The sequence below is a fragment of the Sinocyclocheilus rhinocerous genome, unplaced genomic scaffold (assembly GCF_001515625.1).
Source record: "Sinocyclocheilus rhinocerous isolate Xijiao unplaced genomic scaffold, SAMN03320098_v1.1 scaffold2019, whole genome shotgun sequence".
Taxonomy (NCBI): domain Eukaryota; kingdom Metazoa; phylum Chordata; class Actinopteri; order Cypriniformes; family Cyprinidae; genus Sinocyclocheilus; species Sinocyclocheilus rhinocerous.
In genome coordinates, this window is record NW_015660491.1 from 127,158 (window position 1) to 142,716 (window position 15,559).

At 32.1% G+C, this 15,559-nt stretch overlaps 1 protein-coding gene across 1 annotated transcript in view; it reads right to left on the reverse strand.

Moving 5' to 3' along the window:
• Positions 1 to 10,213: 10,213 nt before the first annotated feature.
• LOC107724990 (mitochondrial coenzyme A transporter SLC25A42) overlaps positions 10,214 to 15,559 on the reverse strand; it is a 21,389-nt gene continuing 16,043 nt past the window's right edge. Inside the window, exons 6-8 of the mRNA XM_016534105.1 lie at positions 14,995 to 15,111; positions 12,635 to 12,786; positions 10,214 to 10,766 (exon numbers count right to left, since the gene is read on the reverse strand). Coding sequence (XP_016389591.1) covers positions 10,441 to 10,766; positions 12,635 to 12,786; positions 14,995 to 15,111 — 595 coding nt within the window. The 3' untranslated portion in view covers positions 10,214 to 10,440. The remainder of the gene's footprint in view (positions 10,767 to 12,634; positions 12,787 to 14,994; positions 15,112 to 15,559) is intronic.

A 15,559-nucleotide genomic window follows, 5' to 3' on the forward strand; every position in this document is an offset into this window, starting at 1 on the left:
TGCGTGTGTGAGAGTGTGTGTGTGTGTGAGTGTGAGTGTGCGTGTGCGTGTGTGTGAGTGTGTGTGTGTGTGTGTGTGTGTGTGTGTGTGGCAGAAATGATTCCCAGCATTCCTGTCAGGCAGCACAGGCACCTCTGACATGTTGTCAGGCAGCTGGGTAAATTAGCTCTCTGTGTGTCTGTGTGTTTGTGTGTGTATGTTATTCGTGATAAATCACACCGGCTCCTTCTCGTCGTGATCCGGCAGCAGCTGCAGAGCTCGACTGAACTGCTTCCTGACAGACGTTCAAAGTGGCTGTTTTTATTATGTAACCGCTTGTTAGTCATTCCCAAATTTAATGCATTATGTAATATCTCATATTGGCAGGTTGGGACTCATGTGTAGGGGTGTGTGTGTGTTACAGTGTGTCTCTGTTTATTTGTGTTTCAGTCAGTCATCACCATCTATATTTATATCTGTATCATCTACACTACCGTTCGAAATTTTGTTATCAGTTTTCATTTATCAAGGATGCATTAAATTGATCAAAAGTAAAGACATTTATAATGTAACAAAATATTTCTATTTCAAATTAATGCTGTTCTTTTGAACTTTCTGTTCATCTGTGAATCCTGAAAAATAAAATGTATCACAGTTTCCACAAAAATATTCACAGCACAACTGATTTCAACATTGATAATAATCAGAAATGTTTCTTGAGCAGCAAATCAGCATATTAGAATGATTTCTGAAGATCATGTGACACTGAAGACTGGAGTAATGATGCTGAAAATTCAGCTGCGCATCACAGAAATAAATTATAGTTCAATATATATTCACATAGAAAACAGCTATTTTACATTGTAATAATATTTCACAGTTTTTACTGTATTTTGGATCAAATAAATGCAGCCTTGGTGAGCAGAAGAGACTCTTTCAACAAAATCCTACTGATCTAAAACTTCTGAACGCTAGTGTAAATCTGAGAACATTAAAAACAGTAAATGCAGTAAGTTTGGTAATCTTACATGCCTTCTCTAGAGCTTTAGATCTCAAAAATGTCTCAAACTGTGCTCAAATTTGCCAAAAAAGCTTTTATACACATTTATGTTATAGCTCTATTGGACTCATTTGTGTCTATTTTAGTCTTCTAATGAACATCTGAGACAAAGTTAATACTTCAGTCAAACTGAACTTAAAACACATTAAGACTCGTGAGTTTTGTCTCATATTTGAGAAGATCTCAGACACAGTTTGACAGTTTCTCACACACACACACACACACCTGCCGTTGCTGTTTAAGTGTCTTTCTAATACAGATCTGCTCTCAGACACATTTATTAACCCCACAGTCTGTCTCTCTCTCTCTCTCTCTCTCTCTCACACACACACACTCAGACAGTCTGAAAGTGCTAACTAGACATCCATCCACCCCCAACACACACACACACACACACCCTTCAGCAGTCTGCATATTCAGACTCAGTCTGTCTGCTCTAGTGTGTCTACAGACATTAACACACATCTGTCAGTCAATGAATGTTTAGCACAAAGCAGCATGTAATCAAATCTCACTTTTAACTTTTACTCACATTTGGTTCATGGGTGTAACCACAGTAAAAATATCCTTGGTGTTATATAATAACCAGATATAGTTACAAAAGTGGAATATTCATCAACTTTAAAGGCAACACAGATTTATAAAGTTAGGAAACTAGACAAATTTGTAAAACATGCATATGAAATCAAATGCCAGTTTGATTTAAAGGGGTCATATGATGCTGCTAAAAAGAACATTATTTTGTGTATTTGGTGTAATTAAATGTGTTTATGCATTTTAAGGTTCAAAAAACACATTATTTTCCACATACTGTGCATTATTGTTTCTCCTCTATGCCCCGCCTTTCTGAAACGCGTCGATTTTTACAAACCTCATTGGTCTGAAAAGCGAGGTATGCTCTGATTGGCCAGCTATCCAGAGCGTTGTGATTGACCGTGAAATCGCATCATATGACCCCTTTAAAACATTATTTTTTGCTGTTCAGAAATGAACTGAACTGAACAGAACTGAACTAAATTCAACTGAACTGAACTGAATGATGTTAAATATGCTGTATTTGATAGCGTTTATGATCTGTGTGTGTTTCCGTTGAGATGAGGTGCAGCTGTTGACCCTGATCTCCCAAAAATAATGATGTCTGGGTCTAAACACACACACACACACTCCCTCTCGGGGCAAAGAAACCCTCTGAGACCCAAATAACACGACCCACGGGACAATAAAACCAGACACACACACACATCTCTGAACGTCTCGTTTCATGAGCGTCACATGATCAAAACTACAAACATCAACTCATTACCTTACTTATTATTACGTTTCATTTTAACCAAAAACTACATTTCTGTCATCACTTACTCACCCTCTAGCTGTTCCAAACATTTAAAACATTTTAAATATTGTAGAAATAGCGAACTGTATTCACTTTTCACAGTGAAAAGCAGTTTCACGAGACATTAAATCTCTGCTTTGACGTGGTAAATTAATCAATAAAAACTATGACTGCTGTTTAATCTGTCGCTCACGACTGTCTGATTTAAGGTGAAAAAGTTTGTGGTGTCCTATTCCCACACATACATCTAAACTATAGCATGCGGGTGAAAGTACACGCCAATATGAAAAAAATGAATCAACTAGACAATTACACTTGCAGAAAGCACATAACTTGTACTCAAAATGAGTCTAAAATGCAAAATACTAAGCATAATTAGCGATAGTAATGATCCACTTCCAAAAGCACAAACATAAAATAACATTGAAAAAAAGTAATTACTGTATACAGTATATTCACGGTTTGTGGAAATATTAAATACATTTAGAAAGTGTTCAAATGTTTTAAAATAGTTTTATTCATCTCATATTTTGTTTTAATTTAGTAAAGTCATAATTTTGTTATAATATTGTTTTGATCTGTTTGCTATTTGTTATTATTTATTATATTTTTTTATTTTTCATAGTGTTATTTTTAATGCATTGTATTAAAGCCAGTTCATAAATCATAATAATTATCAATTACAATAACAGTATATGGAACCCACAACAATTTAAAAAAAAAAACATACAAAAATTAAGTGAAATTTTAATCATATTTTCACCACTGACCTAGAAAATGTCCCATACCAACAACATTTCGTTCTCCACTTGATGCATATCAACTAAGAGTATGTTTTACAATGAGATTTAGTCACTTTCTTAAGTGATGCTATCAGATTATAATAAATATTTTATGAAATAACATGGTGCTGTTTGATAACTATATGAATATAATATGATTTTAACATTTGAAGAGTACAATGGTATTGCTCCAAAACCCACGGTGTGTTTTAATGGTAATACCATGGTATTTTTTGTAAGAGTGTATCTAATATTTAATGTCATTTTACCTGTATGAATCATATAAATATTATACAGACAGAATGATGGACTGATGTTGTTTTTATGCTGTTTTCCGCAGTGAAGTCGTGAAAGACAAACTGGGGTTGATCTTACCTGCTGATGAGATCCTCTGTGAAGATTCACTGATGTCACTTCCTGTAACAGGAAGACGGATTCAGTCGGAGGATGAATTCTGCATCATAACGTCACCTGCGGACTGATGGAAACAAACAAACACCAGCAGAAACATGATTTTTTTGGGGGGGAACATCAGTCCTACCTCTGGTTTTTATGATCTTGTTGATTTTTTTACTGACTTGAAGTGTAGAAAACTAAACCACTGTGGATATTTGCTGTTGTAGCGTCACCTGCAGAAGCACATTAAACCAGGTAAGTGAATCTAGAAATGCTCATGCTGTTATTTTCTTAAACACGCTTAGCATTGCATTTCAACATATGCACATTGCAGCTCTATTACACACACACACACACTCACTCAAACACACACACACACACACTCAAACACACACACACACACACACACACACACACTCACACACACACTCACTCAAGCTCTCAAGACCCGGAAAACACACAACAGGCGTCAGTTCAGCTAAAAATAAACTTTACACACACAACAGCTGTGAAGTGGATGGAGTTCATGGGTCATGTGCAAACACACACACACACACACATTCATCTCAAGCTCTCTGGATGAATTATAGAATCTGTAAATTAATATTTTAATAACACGGGGACCTGTAGGTTAGATTCACTAATGTAATGACCCTCAGAAACTCCTCATTCACCTGATTCTATAATTAATACTGTAACGAGCAATTGCATATCAGTAAAGCTGTAACTCATCATTGTGTGCTTGAGTAAAGCTGAATGTGTGATGATCTTCAATAAAGCATCTACATATGATATGTGACTTTGTCTGGTGTGAGTATTTGACATTATGGTTCATGCCATTATAAGAAGGGTTTGGGGTTTTGTTGGTAAAGTGTGTTTGTTTCTAATAATTCACTATAACAGCCAATACATGAAGATTTATTATGTACACTGAAATAAATAATGCAATGAGTAGAAATAACAGAAATAGCTTTATGACCACAGAGTAAACGAGTCAGCTACTAATATATAAAGTTTCACAATTATGATATTAATGTTGTGATGGGTGTTGATTTGGAAAGTTCTGATATTGATACAAGAGAGAAAAGAGCTGACCTTAACTTATTTATAAAATAAAACAAAAAAGCACCGTTATACAGGGCAATATTTTACCTGCCCTTTATGTATGAAATACAGAATTCATATATTGTGGTACACTGTTTTTACCCCTTTTTGTGTTAAATCCAATCAGATGCTCATTTCTTGCTGAATATATATGCTATCTGATTTATTAATTTTGTTCTTACTGCTTTTGAATAAAAATATAGAAAAATGACAAATTCAGCATTTGTTATGTTTCAGTAGTTACACATGGTTACATGGCATATTATAAACTACTGGGAAACTGGTAAATACAGAAGCCCTCGGGGATACCCATAAAATAACGAAACAAAACAAAAGAATATTCACAGAAGTCGGGATCAACTTCGACCAAACAAACCAGAAGACAATCATACCAAAGCCTCTGGGTTTCCGTAGGATCGAATATATATTAACGAAATAAATATCAAGAAACTAACAAAATCCTTAAAACAGATGATTGTAAAACAATTAAAGTAATAAAAAAATCACTTTGTTTTCTGTCATAATTCTCTTTGAACAGGGAATTCTCTTCTTTTGTAGTATTCACAAACACACATATATCTGAATATTAGAGATTATATGTCTTAATATTAGAATTTAATCAAATTAATTAATATTTTAATATTGATCAGATGTTTGTGTGTGTGTGTGTGTGTGTGTGTGGTGTGTGTGGTGTGAGTGTGTGTTGTGTGTGTGGGTGTGTGTGAGAGAGAGAGAGGAGATGTACTGCTGTCCTGGAGGCTTTTATAGCAGAGTCGACTTACTGATGGAGGAGAGGGACTTAATATGCCAGACACTGAGACCCCACTAGACTGTAGTTAATGATGATTTTGTCTCCTTACTACCATCCTGTTGCCTCCTCTGATCTCTCGGTGTCTCTGTATGATTGTAAAAGAAGAAGTTAATTACACCATCTCCACTCCTGAACTTTGCTGTCAGAATGATTTCCAACTGGGACAGAAAATCCAGCGACGTGGGCAGAGTCTGGGACAGTGCTTCTATATACCACAGCCACTGTCTAAAAACATATCATGTGCCAGTTCAGCAAAGAGCTACTATTCTATTGGGTCAGTAGCAACTGTCATAACTCATGTATATAAATAATAATAATATATGTTATAAAAATATATTTTAATTAAAATGTCAGTCATCTATCTATCTGTATATATACATGTATAGATAGATAGAAAGATAAATGTACTGTAGATATAGATTTATAGATGTGTATGTGTGTGTGTGTGTGTGTGTGTGTGTGTTGTAATCGTGTGATGCGCTGATTTCTAAATCAATCTGCTCGTGTTCACCTGCGGGAGATTCTGAGTCACTGGCCCTTTAAATAACAAATAAAGATGATTTACCTTCCAGTGTGGACACGCCCCTTTCTGACATCCTCCAGTCAGCTGTTTTCCTGTCAAATACAGTGAAATTCTACATTTACTGGCATTTATTGTTTTTTTTTATTATTATTGCAAGTTCAATAAAAGAAATTAATAACAGCAATAATAATAACCTATCTATCTATATATCTATATATTGTTATTGTGGGAACATTTGCCTGATTACAGCATAAAAAGAGGATTTTTGTGTGTGTGTATTACATGAGAGAGTGTTGGATGTCGCAGAGGTGACGGATGTGGAGCGAGTGAAGCAGCATCAGTTGTCCGCAGTGGAGGCTGCTGTGCTGTAAATTATTCATGAGCAATTTGAATACATGCAAATACATTGGCACAGCTCCAGGTACCTATGGCAACGCCCGGTGACCCCGCCCACAGCATCAGCAGCAGTCCTGCGTGTGAGAGTTTGATTCAGTGATGAGGACAAAAACATTCCATTCAGTCACGTGATGCAATCACTAAACATTCAACAAATTCAGTATAATATTACTATAATAATATCCAAAAACACTGTATTATTTAAAAATTATTATTATTATTAAATACTGCATAATAAATATCAATTTTAATAATAAGTATTAATAATTTGTTGCTGTTATTGCTGTTATAATAAATAATATACATAAACAAATAATAACAGTATTTTATAATATAATATGAATATTATTAGTAATACCTATTTTACTATTTTTAATTATTATTATTTATACTGCACAATAAGCAATACTTTTATATTATTTTAAAACTATTGTTAATGTATGATTAATAAATGATACAAAATAAACAATATTTTATAGTTGTTATATTATTTTGAAAATATTTTATTATTATGCGTTTTCAAATGAGTTGTTAAGTTTCTAAAAAGTTAATTTAGATTAAACATTCTAATTAAAAAAGAAACTATAAATAAAACAGCACTGTATTAAGATCAGGTCAAGCTCAAACGTGGACATTCAACAAATCCAGTATAATATTACTATAATAATATCCAAAAACATTGTATTATTTAAAAATTATTATTATTATTATTATTAAATACTGCATAATAAATATCCATTTTAATAATAAGTATTAATAATTTGTTGCTGTTATTTTATTATCAATAAATAATATACATAAACAAATAATAACAGTATTTTATAATATAATATGAATATTATTAGTAATACCTATTTTACTATTTTTAATTATTATTATTTATACTGCACAATAAGCAATACTTTTATATTATTTTAAAACTATTGTTAATGTATGATTAATAAATGATACAAAATAAACAATATTTTATAGTTGTTATATTATTTTGAAAATATTTTATTATTATGCGTTTTCAAATGAGTTGTTAAGTTTCTAAAAAGTTAATTTAGATTAAACATTCTAATTAAAAAAGAAACTATAAATAAAACAGCACTGTATTAAGATCAGGTCAAGCTCAAACGTGGCTGATTCAGGACCAGATGGTCTGTAGCGCCACCTAGTGGAGAATAAGAGAACAAAAACACTGTATTATTTAAAAATTATTATTATTATTAAATACTGCATAATAAATATCAATTTTAATAATAAGTATTAATAATTTGTTGCTGTTATTTTATTATCAATAAATAATATACATAAACAAATAATAACAGTATTTTATAATATAATATGAATATTATTAGTAATACCTATTTTACTATTTTTAATTATTATTATTTATACTGCACAATAAGCAATACTTTTATATTATTTTAAAACTATTGTTAATGTATGATTAATAAATGATACAAAATAAACAATATTTTATAGTTGTTATATTATTTTGAAAATATTTTATTATTATGCGTTTTCAAATGAGTTGTTAAGTTTCTAAAAAGTTAATTTAGATTAAACATTCTAATTAAAAAAGAAACTATAAATAAAACAGCACTGTATTAAGATCAGGTCAAGCTCAAACGTGGCTGATTCAGGACCAGATGGTCTGTAGCGCCACCTAGTGGAGAATAAGAGAATAAACCCTACTGAAATCATTCAGATTCACATCAGTTATACACTTGAAACAGAAATAAGTTCTAAATGCTGTCGGCTTTCCAAAATCACATTCATATATCATTTTTCTGATTTTGTGTTCTAATTTGTCAATTGATTTTGTGATTAAAATATAACTTCCATTAAACGGTTTAAATTAATCCCACTGTTAATAATAATAATGCAGCTGAATGGGGCTCAAACCTTTTCGACTGAATTGAAACTCAAAGTAACCTTTTAATTAGACTCAGTACATTTAAACAGACCCAGCAGTTGCATTATTTATACTTTATAAAATGAATACATAAATATATGTATAATTTAAATCAATTATATTTTTTCTTTTGCTACTCAATGTTAAAAAAAGAGGAGATCGGGGCAAGTTGTCACAGGGTTTTGAATCAAAATCCCAATAATACACACGCTTTCTTCTCTTATGCGTGTTAGTTTCAAACATCCAGTATACTTTTTTTTGTGAATTCTGTCCTTTAAACTAAAAATGTATGTTATTTACTATCTTTTGGGAATCTCGTGAACAAGTAAATCACAATGACATACAAGAGTCACTAAACAGTGAAGGGAGAATTGAACTAAAAGCTTAAACGGTTTTCTCAGGAAAAAGCATTTCATATAAGTTCTCACGCTTTTCATATTTTGTAGTTAAATACAGTTCATTCATTACGATTTCTGTTGTGCAAAACAATGGTTTGATATTTGATATCGTTGTAACTCTTTGCATTGCTATTTCAGGCTATTATACATTATCTCTCACACACACTCTCACACACACTCACACACTCACACACTCACGTCGCTCTCCTGTTCTGGAATAACGGTAACGGATTTTAAAAAAAAAAAGGGTGAATCTCATGAAGAAAATACATTTCAGTCCAAATATTTAGGCCAAAATAAATACAAAAAATTTTATTTTATAGATTTTTGTCTCCTATATTGCAGGGGGAAAAAGCTGAGTGAATAAAATCATGTGCATAAATTAAACCATAAAGACTTCATTTAGGGGGAAATTATGCAAAAATGTATATGTATATATAATTACCTAAAATTATTTTTAAAAATTTAATTTAAAATTATTATCTTAAATGCAGAACAAAAATACTACCAGAAAAAATGGTCTGTGTATTTTTAATTGTCAAGAGAAAAAAAAAATTATATATATATATATATTCTTATTACAACTTTAATTAGAAATTTGAATTACAGAAATTATAAGTACTATCATAAAGTATACATTTATACTTTTAAATAATAATAATATTAATTTATATATATATAATTTATCAGAAATTATCATTACTACCATAAAGTATACTTACATTTATGCTTTTAAATATATAATTAAATTATTTTGGGGGGGAAAGCATTCAACTGTTGTGAAAATACACCAAAAAAAACATAATGGTCATAAATCAGACTACATGCTCTTCATGTAAAATAAAATAACAAATATTCTGCAAATATAAAAAAAAATGTTCCCCAATTATGATTACGTTTGTTTTTTTCAGTGAAACCTGGACGTGTTCTTGACCATTTTCATGAGATTCACCCTGATATGAAAGTGATATTAAGATAAACGGCTTCTACTGTTCACTCGAAATGCGTGTGTGTGTTTTCATCAAAGCCTTTGATGTGTGTGAAAACACAGACGTAAAGCAGGACAATGAAGAAAACCGTGTTTCCAGAAACGCATTCAGTCAGTATTGCACTTACAGGACGCTCTGTCTGCGACGGCAGGAGACGCAGGGACGTACATTCAGTGTGTCTCTGTAGCGAACACACACTCGCTCTAAACACACCGCAAAAAATCAGCTTCTTAACCTGTAGCTTGTCCTGTTTCCAAGCACAAACATCGAAACCTTCTTAAATCAAGATACATTTACTTGAGAAGCAAAATGATGCAAAATAAGTCTCGCTTTTTGAAGAATTTATCAAAATGAAGTGAGTTCAGACTCAAAACAAGAACAAATCCGTGCCAGTGGAGTAAGAAAAATAATTGTGCTTTCCCTTTGAATTAAGAATTTTTTCTGACCCCAATGGCCGATATTTTTTCTAGTTTTAAGCATAAACTCACCTCATTTTGCTTCTCAAGTAAATGCATCTTAATTTATAACGTTTCGAGGTTTGTAATGGAAAACAAGACATTTAAACAAAAAAATAATAATTTTTGCAGTGCACATATGCTTTTGCTAGTCTTAGACTAGTCACATGACGCCAGGCATTTCCCATCCTTTTCATTGGCAGCATTTGCTCAGGTTAAAAAATAAAAAAAAACAACAACACAAAATAAACATTTGTTCCATTTTTCTTGCAACTGCAACTTCCTGTTCCTGTAGAGGGCGCCGCCGTCTGCTACCGCGCATTGTAGCCCAACTGCTGAAGTTTGCGCAGCAGGATCTGCATGAGGTCGAAGGTCATGAAGCTGATGCCGACGGCGATGGGCCCTTTGACCCAGTTCATGCTCAGGCCCTTGTAGAGGCCGCGGATCACGCCCTCCTCGGCCACGATCTCCCGCATGGTGCCCGAGATGCTGCCGTAGGTGTGTCCGGTGACTCCCGCCGTCTGCATGCGCCTGCGCACCACATCCAGCGGGTAAGAGGCCGACTGACCGATCAATCCTGCGCACGCACCGAACACCAGACGCTCGTACGAGTACGGATGAGAGCGGCCCGTGCGCTCTGAAACAGAGAGAGGAGTTACTGACGGTTACGAAATAGCCAAGAAAAAATGGCCAATTAAATAAAAACATTTGTAATAAATATATACAATGCAGTAAAACATAATACACATGATAATGCACATTAATAATAATTATTAACAGTTAAGAATATAAATAAAAAATAGCCAATTAAATAAAAACATTTGTAATAAATATATACAATGCAGTAAAACATAATACACATGATAATGCACATTAATAATAATTATTAACAGTTAAGAATATAAATAAAAAATAGCCAATTAAATAAAAACATTTGTAATAAATATATACAATGCAATAAAACATAATATACATGATAATGCACATTAATAATAATTATTAACAGTTAAGAATATAAATAAAAAATGGCCAATTAAATAAAACATTTTAAATATTTAAAATGTAATATACATTAACAATAATAATAATAACATTTGATTTAAATAAAAAAAACTTTGTGATTAGTTTTTTGGTAACACTTTACAATAAGGTTTAATTTGTTAATATTAGTTAACATGAATAATGAATGTTAATTTAAACATTTATTAATACATTATTAACATCAAAAGTTGCACGTGTTAATATTATTTAATGGATCTAAAAGGAACTAAAAATTGTAAATCATTATTAATCTTAGGTAATGTTCATTTCAACTTTTTTTTATATCATTTATTAATAAATTATTAAAATCAAAAGTTGCATCTGTTAATATTACTTAATGGACCTGAGCCAAAATTAAGTAAAAATGGAAAATACTTTAGTAAATGCTTTAAAAGTATTTATTTTTTAGTTCATGTTAAGTACAAATAATATTAACACATACAGTTTTTGATTTTAATAATGTAATAATAAATTTTGAAATTAACATGAACTAATATTAATAAATGCTTTAAAAATATTTTCCATTTTTACTTCATTTTAGTTCAGGTCCATTAAATAATATTAACAGATGCAGTTTTTTAACATTAACAAATGTTGATTAATACATGCTTTAATAAATGTACATAAACACATAATAAATAAATACATTTTCACAATCAAAAACTGTATCAGTTAATACTATTTAAAAGGACCTAACATGAACTAAAAATTCAAAATACTTCTAAAGCATTTATTAATCTTAGTTAATGTTAATTTCAACATTTATTAACACATTTAAAATCAAAGTTGCATCTGTTAATATTAAAGGACCTAACATGAACTAAAAACGGAAAATACTCCTAAAGCATTTATTAATTTTAGTTGCTAATGTTAACATTTATTAACATTATTAAAATCAAAAATTGCATATGTTAATATTATTTAATGGACCTGAGCTAACATGAACTAACAATAAGTTGTTTTAATGTTAACAAAGGTTAATAAAATCTATTATAAACCGGAGAGTTCCGGTGCTTGATTCTGATTGGTTGAGCTGCATTCGAAGCTGTTGTAAATGACTCTACAAAGTAACATACACCTTTGTTTACGTTTGTGTGTTGCTCGGCAACCACTTTGTAGCAACCACAACTGATTCTGAGGAGCTACATTGTTTGGTGGAAGAATACTGTTTATATTAATATCATTACACTTTATTTGCCGTTTTATTTTGTGAAACCTTACTACGTATATACTCTGCTTCGGGTCGTACCTCACAACGCCCCTTAGCTGTTATAAATTCACTGTAAACCACGGCTCTTACAAAAAAGTGTTACTGATCTTTTGTGGTGCAATTAAATAAAAACGAAACTAAAAGCAGTCAATTATTTGAAACTAAGACAACACTGAAACCAAAATGTAAATAATCCTCATCAAATGAAAGCTGGTGAAATGTCAAAGCACAGGCATGTATGCGGCCCGATGTACCTGCGTGGAGCTTCTTGAGCGTCTCGTAGGTGAAGAAGCTGAGTCCCGCGTACGGCACGACGCCGAGGATGGTGGGAGTGAATCCCCTGTAGAGCGTCTGCAGCCCCTCCTCACGAGAGATTCGGACGAACACGTGCAGGATGTTACTGTACCTGACCAGCAATGACATCACAATGACATCACAGTGACATCACACTTCATCTCATTCCTCTACGACTGCTGTTCTAACCTCAGCAAACTTCCAAGGGGCTTCGAGATGATTTAATACGACATAAGCATTAAAATAGGCTAAAACAACTGCAAATCAAGATGTTAGGGCTGCTCGATTATGGCAAAAATCATAATCACGATTATTTTGGTCAATATTGTAATCATGATTATTTAACACGATTATGAGTGGGCCACATGACCAAAACTTAATATGAGTGATTTATTTAAAGATAGTTATATATATATATCAAATATGTATTTTCTTTAGATAAGGTTGCTATGGCATCTACATTCTAAATTCTCAATACCACAGCCGAATACTAGGGTAACTAATATTAGTAAAAAAAATAATAATAATAATAATAAAATAATTAAACGATCAGTAATAAAAAAAAGGAAAGGACAAAAAAAAGATACAAATGAAACAAACTGTGCAAGTCTAAAGTATTCAGCTAACAGCCTACTACAGAAATTGAATAACTGAATGTAAAATAAAACATATATAAGCATAGTCTTCCTTTGTTTCTTATTAAAGCTACAAAAGTCCTTCAGTCGAGAGCAGTGAGTGAATTTCTCTCTGTCTTCTGTTGTTTGATTAATATGAAGCACACAGTCGGCAGCTGGAATATTAAGCTGCTGTCACTTTAAGAGCCGCACGGATCCAATTTACTGTTACACACATATTTTCATTCTCAAATGTTTACGTTCATATATTACATAAAAGACAAGGGTTTATATGAATAATAATCACCAAGCGCCGCATTTTGACACATTTTTGCGTGTATTTGCCCGTTGAGGCGCGCACCTTGAGCTAAAAGTTGACCTTACTTGTCCGTTTTCTGTTCCGTCTCTGAGCGAATCACAGAAATCCTCCTGAGGGACAGCGTTAGTGCTCTTTCATGCTTTTAAAAACATGAATAAATCTGATCAACTTTGATAAATCAAGCACATCCCATTTTGCAAAAGTCACGTTACATGATTTTACTGATTTGCTGGCTTTTAAGGAGGAGCGAAAGCGCACCGCTGGAAAGGGGGCAGAATGGGACACAATAATCGTTTTATCTCGATTATTGGATTTTCATAATCGTTGAGGAGGCTGAAATCGAAACCGTATTTCGTTTACTTGCACAGCTCTACAAGATGCTCCTTCATTTAATTCACTCCTGTAACAATGTTTTGCTGTCTTTGAAGAACCAGGATTCCCACAGTCTTGGAAACTTTTATTTTAAAATTGTGATTTTTATACCTGGAATAGTCGTGGAAATGAATGAAATCTTAAAACACCATGGGCATTTTTATAAAGAACACACAGTTTTCTAGTTATGTCAAGCTCTAAAATACTTTATTAGGTAGAAATTTTGAGGGGGTTTTTTCTCTTTTTGATGCTGTGTCAGCTTCTGTGGCTAGGTTCATGACGAGAGGCAGGTTTAGTAATTCAAAATTACAACTAAAGACGTTTAAGAAATTCATTTTTTCTAAAAAATTTCAAACTAGATTTGGATTTACTTGATTAAAAACCTTTTCAAAAGTATCAACAGAATAAAAAGTTTCTCACAGGAGTAGAAGTATTACAGTCTAGCAAAATATGTTTAATGGACGAAGACGGACGGAGTAAAAAATATTTTAAAAAATCATTTTCAGTGTTTAGTATTATTTATATACTATTATAGTATTTCTTAATATTTTCTTTTAATATTTAATCAAATTAATTATTGAATTGAAATGCTTTTCTTTTTTTTTCAGTTTTTATTTTAATTTTAGATTGTTTTCGTAATTTTGTCATGTGCTTTCGTCATTTTTATTGTTAATTTTTTATTTATTTTATTTCACTTTTAGTTTTAGTTATTGTAGTACTTAAACTTATTTCAAACTGTTTTTCAAATTCTCATTTTATTTTTTTATTAGTTTATTAAGTTTAAGTTCTCTAATATTTATACTGTATTTTATTTCAGCTTTATTTCCATTAATGAAAATGTTTTTTAATAGTTTCAGTTAACATTAACCGCATCAATGTTGAAAAGCCATTCACTGGTTAAAAAGTCTGGGATGCCTGAAGAACATTCAGTGCTGAAGTTTAATTAATTTTAATTGTAATTATTTTAGTTAGACACTACTAATTTCTGATGAAGCAGAGTTTTGCTCGGTCTTACATCTCTTTGGGTGTGACAGCCATGCGAGCGCGGACCATGTCCAGTGGGTATGTGATCAGGGCAGCCGTGGTTCCCGCCAGAGACCCCGCCAGCAGCCGCGGCACAGGCGGCAGAGCTCTGCACAACAACACACTGTTCAGTTTCTCATTTGTGACCCTGGAGCACAAAAGCAGTCTTAAGTCGCTGGGGTATATTTGTAGCAATAGCCAAAAATACATTGTATGGGTCAAAATTATACATTTTTCTTTTATGCCAAAAATCATTTGGATATTAAGTAAAGATCATGTTCCATGAAGATATTTTGTAAATTTCCTACTGTAAATATATCAAAACTTAATTTTTGATAAGTAATATGCATTGCTAAGAACTTCATTTGGACAACTTTAAAGGCGATTTTCTCAATATTTAGATTTTGTTGCACCCTCAGATTCCAGATTTTCAAATAGTTGTATCTCAGTCAAATATTGTCCTATCCTAACAAACCATACATCAATGATAAGCTTATTTATTCAGCTTTTCAGCAAAAAATTGACCCTTATGACTGGTTTTGTGGTCCAGGGTCACA